The sequence below is a fragment of the Sinocyclocheilus rhinocerous genome, unplaced genomic scaffold (assembly GCF_001515625.1).
Source record: "Sinocyclocheilus rhinocerous isolate Xijiao unplaced genomic scaffold, SAMN03320098_v1.1 scaffold317, whole genome shotgun sequence".
NCBI lineage: Eukaryota > Metazoa > Chordata > Actinopteri > Cypriniformes > Cyprinidae > Sinocyclocheilus > Sinocyclocheilus rhinocerous.
The window spans coordinates 652268-667786 of NW_015633534.1; the positions used below are offsets into that span (position 1 = coordinate 652268).

At 36.6% G+C, this 15519-nt stretch overlaps 2 protein-coding genes across 3 annotated transcripts in view; both read right to left on the reverse strand.

The window, feature by feature from the left end:
- Positions 1–283: 283 nt before the first annotated feature.
- LOC107744267 (SOSS complex subunit C) lies at positions 284–1471 on the reverse strand. Of its 2 annotated transcripts, none has more exons than XM_016557801.1 (4): positions 1270–1471; positions 894–993; positions 610–700; positions 284–520 (listed from the first exon to the last, which is right to left on the reverse strand). In XM_016557801.1, the coding sequence occupies exons 1-4, from the start codon at positions 1292–1294 to the stop codon at positions 425–427; spliced, it is 312 nt and encodes a 103-aa protein (XP_016413287.1). In that variant the 5' UTR covers positions 1295–1471; the 3' UTR covers positions 284–424. The 2 variants fall into 2 exon arrangements, with proteins under 2 accessions (XP_016413287.1, XP_016413289.1); XM_016557803.1 differs by having other exon boundaries at positions 290–520; positions 894–990; positions 1270–1470.
- Positions 1472–4779: 3308 nt separating this feature from the next.
- The window catches only part of LOC107744261 (protein lin-54 homolog), a 21774-nt gene continuing 11034 nt past the window's right edge, over positions 4780–15519 (reverse strand). The window contains exons 7-14 of the mRNA XM_016557798.1: positions 13849–13919; positions 12765–12962; positions 12590–12681; positions 11588–11659; positions 10597–10699; positions 10166–10303; positions 9856–10058; positions 4780–5897 (exon numbers count right to left, since the gene is read on the reverse strand). Coding sequence (XP_016413284.1) covers positions 5699–5897; positions 9856–10058; positions 10166–10303; positions 10597–10699; positions 11588–11659; positions 12590–12681; positions 12765–12962; positions 13849–13919 — 1076 coding nt within the window. The 3' untranslated portion in view covers positions 4780–5698. The remainder of the gene's footprint in view (positions 5898–9855; positions 10059–10165; positions 10304–10596; positions 10700–11587; positions 11660–12589; positions 12682–12764; positions 12963–13848; positions 13920–15519) is intronic.

Here is a 15519-nt window from a genome sequence, read left to right on the forward strand (position 1 = left end):
AACATTTTTAACTACTTTACAGCTCCACTGATTATTATATCACAATTAGTTGCAATTATAAACGGTTTTACAAGTTATTGACTCTTGCCTTTGGAATGGTGAAAAAGATTTTGTCTTTTGTAAACTATTGTGGTCATTAGATGGTACTGGACTTGGCCCTTCTTGCCCAATAAAATAATGAAAATAACGGCAGAATTATATTAATATATCAGTCACATATATCAAAAAATGACAACACAATAATGGTCAAGTTTTTTCCATTTTATATAAAATCATGAAAAAATACTTCCTAGCATATAACAATCTAAAAATCAGAAACCTTTACATTAATGAAAAACCAAAGTCATCTAGCATAACCACATTACAGCTTTGAGTAGCAAGTTTTTACAAAACAGCAAGTCAGTCCATGTAGCTGATTGTTTATTTACTCTGGGTCGAGTCTTGGTAACACAGGCAGTATAAGGTTACCGAAGGAAGAATCCTGAGTGATGAAGAAGCCGGATGAATGTGCATGTGCATGCTGAAACCAAAGCAGAGAACAATACTCATCTGATGGGCATTATCAAGAATAGATGAACACTGAAACTCCCAACATGAAGCTTACGGTACCTGTAAAGCTGCTTTCTGCTGTGCTGCAATGTGCTGCTGTTCGGCCTGATCCCTGAACTCTTTATTTACTGCTGGTCGAGAGAGGGGAATGCTGGGAAAGAAAAAAGAAAAACATGTTATACAGCATAGGTTATGACTTTTTATGAGTATGCAAATAAGCTGATTACTGCTGGGACAGATACTGACTTAACAGCATGTTTTTTTAGAGAGAGAGAGAGAGAGAGAGAGAACACTGAAAAATACAAATGAAATATTTTAATCGTGGCATGTTGTTAAAACAGTACCTGGCTCCTGGGTTATTCATAGACTGACTTTGTATCAGACGTCTCTTCTCCTTATCCAGCTCAGCTAGAATAGCAGCCCTGTTTTTGTTCTGAAATCCTACTGAAATCAAATTTACACCAATAATAGTTAATAATAAAGCAACTAGTGAAATTGAAAACTCGCAGATCTAATAGAAACAGCACGAGAGTGACACAACGACTGATTAAAGCTTCATTCCTTAATGTTTGATGGGCAACCGCACTGTATATTTTGTTATATCTAGGGATTTACTTTGAAAACGATTTAAACACTACATATCGCATTACATGAGCTTAATATCAGAAATGCCAGTCCAGCTGTTTTTGGCATCTGATATGCTACAGTAACGTTATTTACCTTGTCCCGGTGGATTCGCGGCCATTTTACTGCATTTTACTTTTAAATATGAAACAGCAGTTACCACTTGTAAAATCTACGCCAAACAAATCAATGTAATCTAAAACGGACGCAAGGTGATAAATGAAGCAGCTCTCTTGTGTTCTTCGGTAAGCGCTTGTCGCGTGGCAGCTGTTTTCTTGCTTACAGCGCCACCTGGAGAACTGGAGCGACTGAACAAATAAAGTTACATTTTAAAGGGGTCATATGATGCTTTTTTAAAGATCATTATTTGAAGAGTTATGGGCCTACATTGTAAATATAAGAAAAGATATAGGCGAACTACGATTATATCAGACATTTCACAGAAAACGTTGTTAGCTACACAGGGGGAATTCAAAATATTACAACCTCTTCCTCTCTACTGCAAAAGGCAAATCAATTTTATTGTTATTATTAATATTTTATTGAAATTAAACTCATTTGAACTTGATATTTTCTAGAAGAACAGGTTTTTAGCAGCTTTTATATTATTGGTTAGAGACACGTAAGTCTATGCAAAATCACTTAAAAGATTATTTAAATATTTTTTCAAATGCTTACCTGACAAACAAATGAAAATCAGACAGTGACTTCAATAAAACAATGAAATAAGTGCTTATAATGAAGTGTAAAATGAAGTTTATAAAACAGATAGTTCCGGTCCTTGATTCTGATTGGCTGAGGCCACTACAAACATACACCTTTGTTTATGTTTGTCTGTTGCTTGGCAACCACTTTGTTGCATCCACAACTGATTCTGAGGAACTACATTGTTTGGTGGAAGAATACTGTTGTTATTAATATCATTACACTTTATTTGCGGTTTTATTTTGTGAAACCTTACTACGTATATGGAATAACCGTTTTATAAAAGCAATAAGCCCCGTGAAGCCGTGGTTTACAGTGAATTCATAACTCCGCTTTGCGTCGTACCTAACAACGCCCCTTAGCCGTTATAAATTCACTGTAAACCACGGCTTCTTGCTTTATTCTTCATCGCTCTAATGAGTAGGACCAGACAAACTTTACAATGTAGTTCAGAGGGATTTTAATTCATTCTGACTGATATGTTTTAATCACATGGATAGACATAGTATGTGTTAAACAGAAAATAAAGGACAATCTAAAAAAAAACGCAATGAACAAAGTCAACAAATCTCAAACCCTAAAGTCTGCCTAATACAACTCACCATATGAAAACACGGAAACATTTATACATTAATTAAGAGTTTCATTTGTGAAAAAACATAGCAATTTTCAGAAAGGTACAAAGGAGCACTAATGTTCATTTACATTTATACAAGATAACATTGACTGGATATATACGTACAAAGACATGAACTCATTGCTCATTATCTTCTTTTTCGACAAATGTACAACCTGAAAATCATTTGCATCTGTCAGAAATTGAATGGAGGAAAGGGTCTGGAATACAAACAGCGTTTATCGCCATAAAATATGGAAAAAGATGATCTATAAACAACCAAAGCTGGGAAGATATTAAAGTTTTGGATGGCACAGGCGAGGAACCCTGCATTCTCGTGTCTTCTCTGCAACAAGTAACAACAAAAAATACCGCAGGCTATGCATTACTTGGATGAAGCGTTTATGAAAATATTCAAAACCAATGAAGCTATATCCAAAACGCCTGATGAAAAAGAATAATGCGTTAATGTGAACCAGGAGTCGTCTAGCAGATTGCTTGCAGTCATGCAGCGAAATAATCTTCACTATTAGTTATGAGGATATTTACATTAAAAAGCCCTGAGTATAGAGGTGGTTATTAAGGCATAACAAGGTGCATAAGCGTTTTAATCTTTAACCAGCTGTTTAATAGTGGAATATAAATGTGCTGTGAAATGTAGGGCAGATCAGAAACCTTCGGCTATAAAATGTAAAAGCATCGCATGCCTTCACGACAGTGTGATGGTCTGTTTATTGATGAATAAAAGCTGCATTCAAACAAGCATATTTGTGAGTCTGGGAAAGATAAGATTAAGTTCCTTCATAGCTTTAGTAACTGCCTGATAATATAAATAAAACGGAATAAAATCAGACGAAAACTATTTTTGGCAGATTACATGCAGCAGGTTTTTCATGTTTAATCTGCGTCTAAGAAAGCAGACTTCCACGGAGCACGGTGAAGAATCGTTTGAGCGGTTGTGCGAAAAGGCACTATGAGCAAAATGAAGTCAAAAAGCAGCCTGTCCTCTAGTGCTCTTAAATAATGCTTGAAAGTCTGTATTAAGCTCCTGTGCCAAACCAAACCATGGCTTCAACCAAACCTGAAGACCACCTCGAGTCGATGATTTCTTGTTCTTATAGCACTTTTGAGTAATTTGATCTACCAACTTTTGATGTTTTAATATCCCATACAACATAGTTTACTTGCCTTTGAGAAGAAATAGCCATTAATATAAACTACATTTCGCCAGTAAATCACAAAAGGCACATATCGTCGTCATATTTCATCCCAAAATCAAAAGGTAAAAAAAGACATACATAATCCCACTTTTTATGACCACAAAAATTACCTTTAAATATTATTTATATATTATAAAACAACAACGCATTTTTGGTTCTAATTACTGTAAAATAACTGTACTAAAAGAAAACCAACCTATAGTACAATTTAATTTAAATGATCATAGATTGAGACTTTTTGTTTCAATTATGCATAATGATTATCTTATACACACAAAGTCTATGTAAATCAAATTTTTGACTCTCATTATGGTCAATTTTTATGCTACTAAAAAAGAAACCAAACTGTAATAATTAATTAGAACAGTAATGAGATTTTCTTTGCATTACACATAATGCAAGTTTATTTTTATATACCGTTTATGAAAAAACAAAATCTCATTTTTGATTCTCATTACTGTAAAAGATGCTACAAAAAACTAATACAATTATTTTAATCAAAGTAATTATAAATACAGTAATAAGAATGAGTTCCTTTTATATACATATCTTCATATAATTCTATATAAACTCATTTTGATTCTTATGACTGTAAAATTATTTTACACTACTAAAAAAAGTCAATTAAGTAAAAATAACATTTACAGTAATGAAAAAGAAGAATTTCCTGAATTATGCTTAATGATTGCAGTTAATGATAATGAAAAAAAATGGAATTATCATGAAAAATACTTAAGGGAGTAGTTCACCCAAAAATGACAATTTTTGTCATTTACTCACCCTTATGTATAACAACAACAACAACAAAAAAAACCCTGACATTTCTCAATTTCTTCTTTTATGTTCCAAAGAAAGACGTCATACAGGTTTGGACCAACAGGAAGGTGAGAAAACTACAAAATGTACATATTTGGGTCAACTATCCATGAGTTCTAAAAGATGCTACATTTCCTTTAAGCAATATAAATGAATGATTTTGGGATGCGATATGAACTAGACGTGTTCTTGGCAGGTTTCATGAGATTCGTCCATAAAGTGTTTTAGGGAACTACACATGACTCGGAGTATGGAAAGGTTTGGTTTAATTAGGCCCTGACAGAGCTGATCAACCAATAACTGCAAATAAAACCCAAACCAAACAAACAAACCTGGAGAAAAAAAATAAAATCATCGAGCAGGCTCTCAACTGATCTGCGGACTGAGATGAAGGAGCCTATCAAACAAGCTTTAAGACTCACTACTGGATTACAAAGCTTATTTAGCTGCTTGTTTTTTCAATATTAAAGATTCAAATCTAATCTTAGATTTCTGGAGTACAGGAAACCTGTACCGCCATGCTCCACTTCAATCTCGTGCGGCCCTCGTCCCATCCAGCGACTCTCAGGCCGGCCCGGCTGAACGCTTGCGTGCTTGAACATGAATGGAACGATGAAGACTGAACCCCATTCTGCTCAAGGAACAGAATCTGCTGCGAGCAATTCAATATAATGAAGCTACAGTACAGGCTACTTACTGTATACAAGTCATGATCAGACGGCTAATTATAACATGTGCAGGGAAGTTCCTTCCTCATCCCGACTATCCCGAGGTCATCAGTAAGGGCTTTCAGACGACAGTGAATGACGATATGAAAATCCAGTTTTAAAAGACAAACACATATCATGATTATACAGATTTAAAAGTGGAAAACATTGCCAAACAAAACACAAACTACCTTAAAATAGTATCAATCGTTCTAAAATAAACCCCTTCCGGTAAAGCAAACGGTGTTAAGTCCAGCGCAGGGGCTACAATGAAGTACTGTAGTCCTCCTACTGAATATAGGGCGTCCTCCACAACACACCTCACAGGCCAATGGGAAGTTCTGGTTTGTGCCTTATCATTAGAAGGCCCATGAATCCATATGAGGGCCGGTAAAAGTGCCCTCAGTGGAGCCCGAGTCTAGGTTCAGCAACACCCTGGGCCCCAAACGAGCGGGAGGGCTCTAGCAGTTGATGGGACAGTCCGTCTTGGCTTTGCCAGCAAAACTGATGATTCTCCTGAGGCAGCGACCAAACTCCTCCAGAATGAGGCGTTCTGCCACGGCCTGAGGCTGGTTGGTGAGTTCGGCCTGCTCGGCCTGCTCCAGCAGACAGTCACACGTCGCCTCGGCCACTTCCTTTGTTGCGAATGTGTATGGCAACCTGGAAAGAGATTTACACTTGAATTATTACAAGATCATTTTCCAACACTAAGGGTAAGGACACACCAAACCGATGGTAAAGAACTAGTGCTGAGGAAGACAACTGTGGCATCGCCTCGGATCGCCTGCGTAAGGGCAAAAAAAAAGTTGCACAAGAACACACCGGACAGGGTTGCTGCAGGATTTTTAAGCTCAAATTTAAGACTTTTTAAGAGCTTTTTTTAAAGACAAATGTAAGCGTCAACACAAATAATAGTAATATCATATGAGCGGGGTAGGGCAATGTCTATAGTAACATATTAAACCGTAAAATTAATGTAAAATGCATGATTTACAGTTCAGATACAAGTTTTCACAAAAACAAAGTTTCATAAAATGATACGCTTCACATTTCAGCCTTTAAACCATTTTTAAGAAAATGGATGAGTCAAAAGTATTAAATATTATATTAATTTAAACAGTCATTATAAATAAATTATTATATTAATTAAATAACAAACACATTTAACCGTTTAGATTTTTATAATGAATTATCTTCTTATCGATCCACCAGTTCACATTTACAGATCTGCGTGTTTGCAGGGTAAAAACATGGGTCGATTTTCACATTGGTCTGAAGAAAAACAACCCAATACTATGTTCCTGCACGACCGGAGGCTGCAGTTCCAGGACCCTATTTTTTGTGACAGCGCCATCTAGCCAATTCTATTCCAACAGAGGAGACCTGATTCAAACATCAAATAAACAGATGCAAAGACTAGATCCATGGAAACTATTTATTTTTTATCTTTTAATCTTATTTTTAATGTAAGAGCTGGCGTGAACTTGATCGTGTGAGACGATGTCTGCAATCTCCATTAGCCTATTTAGCTGTGCAAAACAGTTCATTGTGCTGCTGGATGTTATAAATTAGCATTTGTATTCAAATTATTTTAAATGTATTAACGTACTAATAAACACACTAATTAGTACCGCAATTGATTTAGCGTTTACTGCATTTTTTGTTGTGTGTCACACATCAGACTTGAAGCGCTGCGGCTAATGAACTGAAGTCTCGCAAAGAGACTAGTTTTCTTTCCAAGAAAACTGAATTTAAAACCAGAATATAGGGATGGGCGATATCTTATCGTTTGCGATATACTGGTATAAATTCTCCCCACAATAAGAATTAGTCTTCCTGCGATATAACGATAACGTCTAGTTGTTGATATATTTCTGCATGCGACCGTGTGGAGCGACATCGCGGAAGGCGGACGTGAAATTGAGGAGGAGTTTATCCTAAATGAGGAGCTCCTACAATCTGGAACTGGTTTGGTTAGGGCTGTACAGTGCACAAAAAATCGGTCTGAATACATGTACTACAGTAGCATGTGTGCGATACAGATTTGCATGTGTACGAGCCTGTTAACAAACCTGTTGTCCAACAAAGATATCATTTATTAACATGCTTTTTCTCCAAATTAACTTCATAACAGTTGAGTGTTTGAAATAACTTCTTTCTGTGACCAGACGTGGTTTCATATTACAGAATGATAGTATTATATACAGTGATAAAGGCCATGTCGATTAGCACTGCATTATAAATATACTTTCATTATAAAAAATACCCAAGATTGCTTGAAGAACACAGATAAACCATATATTTTGTGCAATCGTGTGTGTTTATTGTCTTTAGTTTCATCAGTTAAAATTCTCCTTTGTGCGTTTTATTCAGCGATAACTGGATACCTTTGTCCATATTAGGGATTTCCTGGAGTGTCCTCAGTAGTATTACTTCTGCTATGGAGTTTCTGCGCAAGGCCACCATCCGGCTTCCAGTATGAATTAAACAGTCAATACATTACGTGTACTCCGTAATGCTCACAACACTGTTTTGGGTAAAATAGCAAAGATAATACTTTTCTCTAAAGAAACAGGATTCCCTGAATTATCGTCATTGATATCGTTACCGCAATAAATACCAGAAATATCGTGGTATATTTTTAAGCCCATATCGCCCATCCCTACCAGAATATATATACAATGTACAGAAAAAAATTTGGTTAAATATTTCAAAAGGGTTATCAGCGGGTATGTTTAGGGTTAGGAGTTGGTTAGGACAATAATTAAGTGTATACAGCTAAACAACTACATAATTCCTTAAAAATAATAATATACAGATTTGAATAGCAAGTGCTATAAAATAGTATGAGCAGCTAATACATATATACAAAATAAAACAAACTATAGGGTCCTAGAAATGCTGAATCTTGAAACTGCAGCCTCCGGTATTGCAATAGAACAGGCTTATTGAAAATGCACATTCATTCTCTGCCAGCAGATGGCGCTTTCGGAACGGCAGAAATATGAATTATCGTCATTGATATCGTTACCGCAATAAATACCAGAAATATCGTGGTATATTTTTAAGCCCATATCGCCCATCCCTACCAGAATATATATACAATGTACAGAAAAAAATTTGGTTAAATATTTCAAAAGGGTTATCAGCGGGTATGTTTAGGGTTAGGAGTTGGTTAGGACAATAATTAAGTGTATACAGCTAAACAACTACATAATTCCTTAAAAATAATAATATACAGATTTGAATAGCAAGTGCTATAAAATAGTATGAGCAGCTAATACATATATACAAAATAAAACAAACTATAGGGTCCTAGAAATGCTGAATCTTGAAACTGCAGCCTCCGGTATTGCAATAGAACAGGCTTATTGAAAATGCACATTCATTCTCTGCCAGCAGATGGCGCTTTCGGAACGGCAGAAATATAGCGGTTTCCCTGGTAACGGCAGTAAACAAAGCTGGCAAGCACCCTGCAGCGCTCATGTTTATTTAATGAAATCAAAGCCTTTAAGTTTAATCGTCACATAAGCCATATCACAATTCTGGTCTTTTCATACCCAAATTTAAGACGTCTTGAAGTCATAATTAAGACTTTAATACAACTAAATTTAAGAATTAGGGACTCGCAGGAAGCCTGCTATAGCTGATGGCCAACTAGCATGTACACTCTGCGCTTGCGTGAGAGAACATAACTTTCCCCTACCAGCAGGTGAAAGTAGCCTGTATTCGGCATTCAAACAGGGAAACCGGAAAAGCTAGAGCTGTGGATATACAAACTGATGGATCTGTGTAGCTTTTTCAATCATGTCTGCAAATGGCACAGGCATTGTCAGCCCTGGGTCGTCTTCTTGCGGAAACAGAAAAAAAGAGAAATGGATAGAATGACAAGTGTCTGTGCGTTCCCTCTTTACTCTGTCATTGGTTTGCTTTCGTCAGTTCTGTTTTTTCACGTGCGCCCATTCTCCAAGTTGAATAGCCAATCGGAGTTCTCGCTGACAAGCTACGCTGCCGATTCGACATGCAGAATCGGCTCAAAAACAGCTGACAGTGTCCAACTAGAGCCAACGGTGCGAAACACACTGAAAAAACTAAAGCCAACCGATGCTCAAAAACCACCAGACATTGCCCGACGGCCGACCATCAGCTTGGTGTGTCCTGGCTGGGCATAAAAGAACACAAAGTGTGTAGGTTTTCATTGTGGTTTCTGGACAGTTGCTAGAAGAATGCCAAGGCATTTTAACAAGTCATTTTTACATGCAACTACCTAGTAACAACTTACTGTATATTGTTATGATATTTTATGTGGTTAGTAGGTAATCGCTGTGTGGTAAAAGCTGGAATTTATTCCTGTGATGTAAAGCTGAATTTTCAGCATCATTACTCCAGTCTTCAGTGTCACATGATCCTTCAGAAATCATTCTAATATGCTGATTTGCTGCTCAAGAAACTATCCTATTAATTTTCCCATATTATCAGTTTGTTACTAGGAAGCTGGTAAGGTGTTCTGGTGATTCATGGATAATTGGTTGATATAGAGACAGCTGAACAGAGTGAATGACACAAAACTTGTGATTGACAGACATCACAATGCAGAGCTGATAAAGGTGGGACTTACTTTCCGCCTCCGCTGGTGATGGCCGGTGTGGTTCTGGTGAGCAGATCTGAGATCTGTGAGGACAGTTTGGTTTTGGCTGCGGTTTGCTGCTGGACTCGTACCTCTGCAGCGTCTGCCAGGTGCATCAGCGTCTTCCTCTCTGGACTCTCCTCGAAGTTCTTGCAGCCCATGCACTTGCACATGGACGAACACATGATCTTTGCCTAATGCGAACAGACAAAATAATGATATCTGGTCCTAAACACAAGTGAAAGCCAACCATATCTTCTAGATGACACTTCCACATTCTTGGCAGTGTGCAAACACTCACCTCATAACACTCGCAGTAGTTTTTCAGACAGCCAGATTTCTTACAGTTGCAGCCTTTGCTGTGTCTCCTGTCTGACTCCCCTTGTTTGCCTTTGCCAATCTTGGGCTTAAAAGCCACAGGGTTTCTGTCTAAACATGCCTGGGAAAAAATACATTACTTAATTTGAGGCCTATAGATTTTCAAAGCATTACAGGAGAACTGTCCTGTACAGCGAGATGAACAAGAGGGCATTGCTATGCTATTGCTAGGTGGTTGTTACCTGGCAAATAGGCCACCTCTAAGTCTCTGTTATTCTAAATTGTGCATCTGAACTAAAAAAATAATAATGGCATATTTGAAGTACCATGTCTGTAGTGAGATGGAAAATAACAACAAAGATAAAAAAGAAAGAAAAAACAATGGAGGTCTACAGAAAGGCAGTAATTCATTACCTTGATGGCCTTCAGTCTTTCACTCTCATGATCAAGGTTGTTGAAGCAATTAACACAGTTGCAGTTATTACAGAACTCCCCGTTGGCAAAGCAATCGCAATACCTGCGAGACGAGAGATTAAACTCTTAGAGAGTAAACTACAGCTGCCTTAAGAATTACACTACCGTTCAAAAGTTTGGGGTCTGTAAGATTTTTCTAAAAATAAAGTCTCTTTTGCTCACCAAGGCTGCATTTATTTAATCGGAAATACAGTAAAAACAATATTGTGAAATATTAGTACAATTTAAAATGTGTTTTCTATTTTAATATTATTTTTTATTCAGTGATTTAAAGCTGAATTTTCAGCATCATTACTCCAGTCTTCAGTGTCACATGACCTTCAGAAATCATTCTAATATGCTGATTTGCTGCTCAAGAAACATTTATTATCAATGTTGAAAATGGTTGTGCTGCTTCATATTGTTTGCTGCTTTATATTTATCAGAGAACCTTGAAAATATATTCACTTAAAAAAAATAGCATTTCTTTGAAATAAAAATTTGTAACATTATAAATGGTTTTGCTGTCACTTATCAATTTTTAATGCATCTTTGCAAAACAAACAACAACAAAAAAAAACACAACAACAACAACAACCTTACCAACCCCTAACTTTTGAATAGTGGTACATGTGATGCTTCAGGCAAAGCTTAAAAACAATTGGCACTTCCAATGTGTAAACTGCTTGACGGGGTGCTTGTGAGCAATAAAATTACAAGCTATATTGGCACCTCTGTTAATCTGCTTCCTGTTTGCCAGAATAAACTGTTCTTGCTGGTGACAGTATGAGAAACTGAACTGCAGATTGTTAAAAGGAAGGAAGTATTATACAACTGGATCTGGAAACTATGAAACCACTTGCCAAATGTAGCAGCTGAAACAGATTACACCCTTCATATGGGCCATTTTCAATTTTCAGAGAATGGAAAACAAATGACGGGTGACACTTACAACTTCAGACACTGTGACCGTGTGCAGTTGCAGGGTTTTCTCTGCCTTGAAGCTGCTTCAGACGCTGATAAACTATAATAAAACACAGACAGAATGTAACCTGATGGTTAATTTTAGAGCCTGACCGATATATCGTTTTGCCGATTTTATCGGCCGATATGAGACTGCTGCATAAATATCGGCATCAGTGAATATGCTGCAAATATGCCACCGATACATTTTTTTTACAGAACATATAACCAGAGAAAATGCTTTTAAATGGTGTAATTACTTCGTTTGTTACTGGCGACCCAGATCATGATGCAGAAAACTCAGATGGAATCGCGGAATCCAGTCATAAAAACGGAATTTACTGTATAATGCGGAATTTCACAGAATTTGTCATTTTTGATGATTAAATAAAAAAATAGGTAGGTCAGTACACTTAAATCAAACCATGATACAGACTAGTGTCTGTGAATAATTAACTGCAAAAAGACTATTTAAATATGAATCCTCGTGTTCTTTATTCAAGTTATATACTGTATATACTGTATATATTGTTCTATTTGTGTTAAGTTATTTATAATAAGTGAAGTTTACGGTTAAGTGCGCTGATGTCACTCATTTTGGATAATAAAGTTTGTTAAATTGTTAAATACCCTGCCTCCATTACATATCTTTGTCAAGTCATTATAAGTATTTGATCACCCTATTTGAGTGATCATTGCAAAAAAATTTGTTTATGTATATATATATATTCTGTTTATGTATATACATTGTATTCTATATACAGTACCAGTCAAAAGTTTAGACACACGAATGGGGAAGTGTGTCCAAACCTTTGACTGGTACTGTACTATAATATACACAAAGAATATTGGCCGATAAATCGATATCGGATTTATTTTTACTCCCTAATATCAGTATCAGCCCCCAAAACCCATATCGGTCGGGCTGTAGTTAATTTGTATATATACACATACACACATGTAACAGTGTGGAACGTGGCGCTCGGCTCACCCGTTAAGTGAAAGCCTGGCTTGAGTCTGTATAGGGGTGGCTGTAGAGAAGGTGGAGCTGCTGGTCAAAGTCACAAACGCAGGCTGAGGGATCTATGGGAACAAGCAAGGTGAGACAATCCCACAAAAATCACCAGCCAAACTCATATGTCCTGCTCCATCGCTGATATACAGACCTGCGTAACGTATGGGGCCGGTAACACAGCGTAGCCCATGTTTCCAGAGCCATGGGCGGGGGCGAGCACAGTGCCCGGCGGCAGGCTGGTGAGGTTGGGCTGGATCTGTGGCAGATGTGTGGCTGGCATGATGAGACGCTGGGGCGTCTGACTGGTGGTCACCACCTGGGCTGCTGACGTCAAGGGTTTGGGTACTACCTGTGTACAAAAAGATGATCAAGTATATGTAAAATTAGAGCTGCACGATTCTGGATAAATTGAGAATCACAATTTTTGTCTCAAATTGAGATCACGATTCTCCCACGACTCTGAACTAAACAAAATAATGCGTGACAAAATATTTACTGCTGCAATCTATTTAAAAATGTTTAATTAATTTGAATGAATTATTAAATATTTTAATATATAATATGCATTTAAAATATAATACATTTAATACACCAAATTTTAATTTCAAAATTATGAAAAGGTGGTTTGAATTAATGGTTCAATGACTCATAAGTACTTCACTTGTTTCATTACTGGATGAATTGGTGTTTTTGAACGAATCTCTTGAATGAATGATTCAATGACAAATACATTTTTTAACAGTCACTTTTATGCAGTCGACACAAATGTTATTTGCAGCGCCAGTTACTTTCAAAAGATGACTTGCTCTATTTTGATCGCTACCATATTTATATCCGAACTAAAAACTTTCATCTCAGTATTTGTGATAATATGAATTACTGTAAAACAGAAATAATACTGTGTAGTTGAAAAGACTGTTTGTGAAGCTGTTTCCTACCTAAACATGCTAACTGTCTGCTATCTGTATCAGCGGCTGCACAAACACAGATTTGAATGTTCTGGTATGACTTTTTCCAAAGGCTTATTAGACAAGGGCGAATCGTTTTCATTTAGAAATTAGATCGCATGGGTGTTTGAATCGAGATTGCGATCATTTAATGATTAATCGTGCAGTTTCTGCTACAGATTATCAACATCAAACCAAACAGCAAAAAGCCCAAAAGCTGCACAACCATCCGTAACAATGATGTCACTGTTTAATTGTGTGTAGTGAGCAAGGTGTTTGACTGTGTACCTGTTTGATGGTCTGTGCTGAGACGATGGGTACAGACATCCGTACTGCAGCGTTCATCATCACAGGCTTGGCTTTGTAACAACACAACAGTAGATATATTATTGAATTTTCTTAAATCACTTATGAGCTTATTCATTTTCAATCTTATCATTAAAGTCATTCTTAAAAATGGATCGTTGCAGTGCACCTATTATAAAAACAATAAAGGGTTGCATATTGACGGACCATCGCCTAAAACAGGAATGATGTAACTAAATATTTTGAAAGACTGTCACAGGGGTACGGTTGGGAACTGAAAACCAGTTCTTCTAAATCTGTAAAGTGTAGTTTGATCACAGAATTAAAAGACTCCCATGGTTCTTTTAACTAATTCAGACACATTCAGGGTAATAATTTAACACCTGAAAAGATAAACCTTACGAGTTGATTCTCTTGAATCAAAAACATAGTTTACATCTAACTGAGACTGAAATCAATGTAGTTATTGATACTGTTCATGACAAACAGTACTACACATGATGCATTGTCACAACAACAAAAAAAAAGTTACCACATTCAAGTTAGTTATTCAACATACAGTTTAGGCCAATTGATGGATTGCATTTACACACCTCTAAAAAGACAAAAAATTCATATAATAAGGTAATAAAAACTCATTTCTGTATTCCGTGCTTTATGGTTTAATATACATTTATAGAATTATGAAATTAATTTATAAAATTTACAATTTAAGTCTTTTAGAACAACAAAACACTTTTTTGTCTAACATGGTGCTACACAAAAGAACTTACTGTATAAATTAAAACGGATGAAAAAATATCCTGCTTGTATGAAATTCCTTAAAATAATAAGTCAATTACAAAGAGTAATACATTTATGTGGTAAGTTTAAGCAAACTATTATTTTGGCAGTTTGTTGCAAAGACCTTTAAAGGGGACCTATCATGCAAAAATCACTTTTATAAGATGTTTGAACACAGTTGTGTGGCCGCAGTGTGAAAACCAACCAGCCTATAATGGTAAAAATCCACCCACTCATTTTTTTATAATCACAATAAATCAAAAACAGTCTCTCAGAACAAGCGACTCCAGATTTCTCCCTACGATGACGCTGGATTTTTACAAAAGTTGATTCTGAAAGAGGGATCAATACCAACGCTTCGTGCGCAAACATCAGCTCCAGATAGAGTAAGTGCGTCATATTTTGTTTTCCAAATTGCCTTTCTGAAAGAGCTTCTTGGCACTCAGTAAGGCTAATGTTGCTAAAGCTACCATTGTCTCTGCCTGTTTTCACTGGTGCTGCCTTCACGTGCTACCAGAATCAGCGTAAATAGGAATGTGGTAGTTAAAAATTGAATATGAAAGCAATGTGAAGTCGACCACTTGAGAGTTTCTGACATTTTCAGTGCGTGAGATTGTTTGTTATTGCCCATATGACAGAGCATGAGCTCTTGAAGCGCCGCCTTCTTAAAAGGGGGCTGGGAGCACCAACTAATTTGCATTTAAAGGGACAAACACAAAAACAGCACGTTTTGGCTTATACCCTAAAGTGGCAATTTTAACAAGCTTTAAAAAATGATCTGTGGAATATTTTGAGCTAAAACTTCACATACACACTCTGGGGACATCAGAGACTTATTTTACATCTTGTAAAAAGGGGCATAATAGGTCA

Excerpts from the sequence above, each read along its gene's own strand:
- LOC107744267 (XM_016557801.1), bottom strand. The coding sequence starts at position 1,294 with ATGGCCGCGAATCCACCGGGACAAG. Across the intron at positions 994-1,269 it reads CGCGAATCCACCGGGACAAG|TAGGATTTCAGAACAAAAAC; the intron begins GTAAATAACGTT and ends ATTTGATTTCAG. Across the intron at positions 701-893 it reads ATGAATAACCCAGGAGCCAG|CATTCCCCTCTCTCGACCAG; the intron begins GTACTGTTTTAA and ends TTTCTTTCCCAG.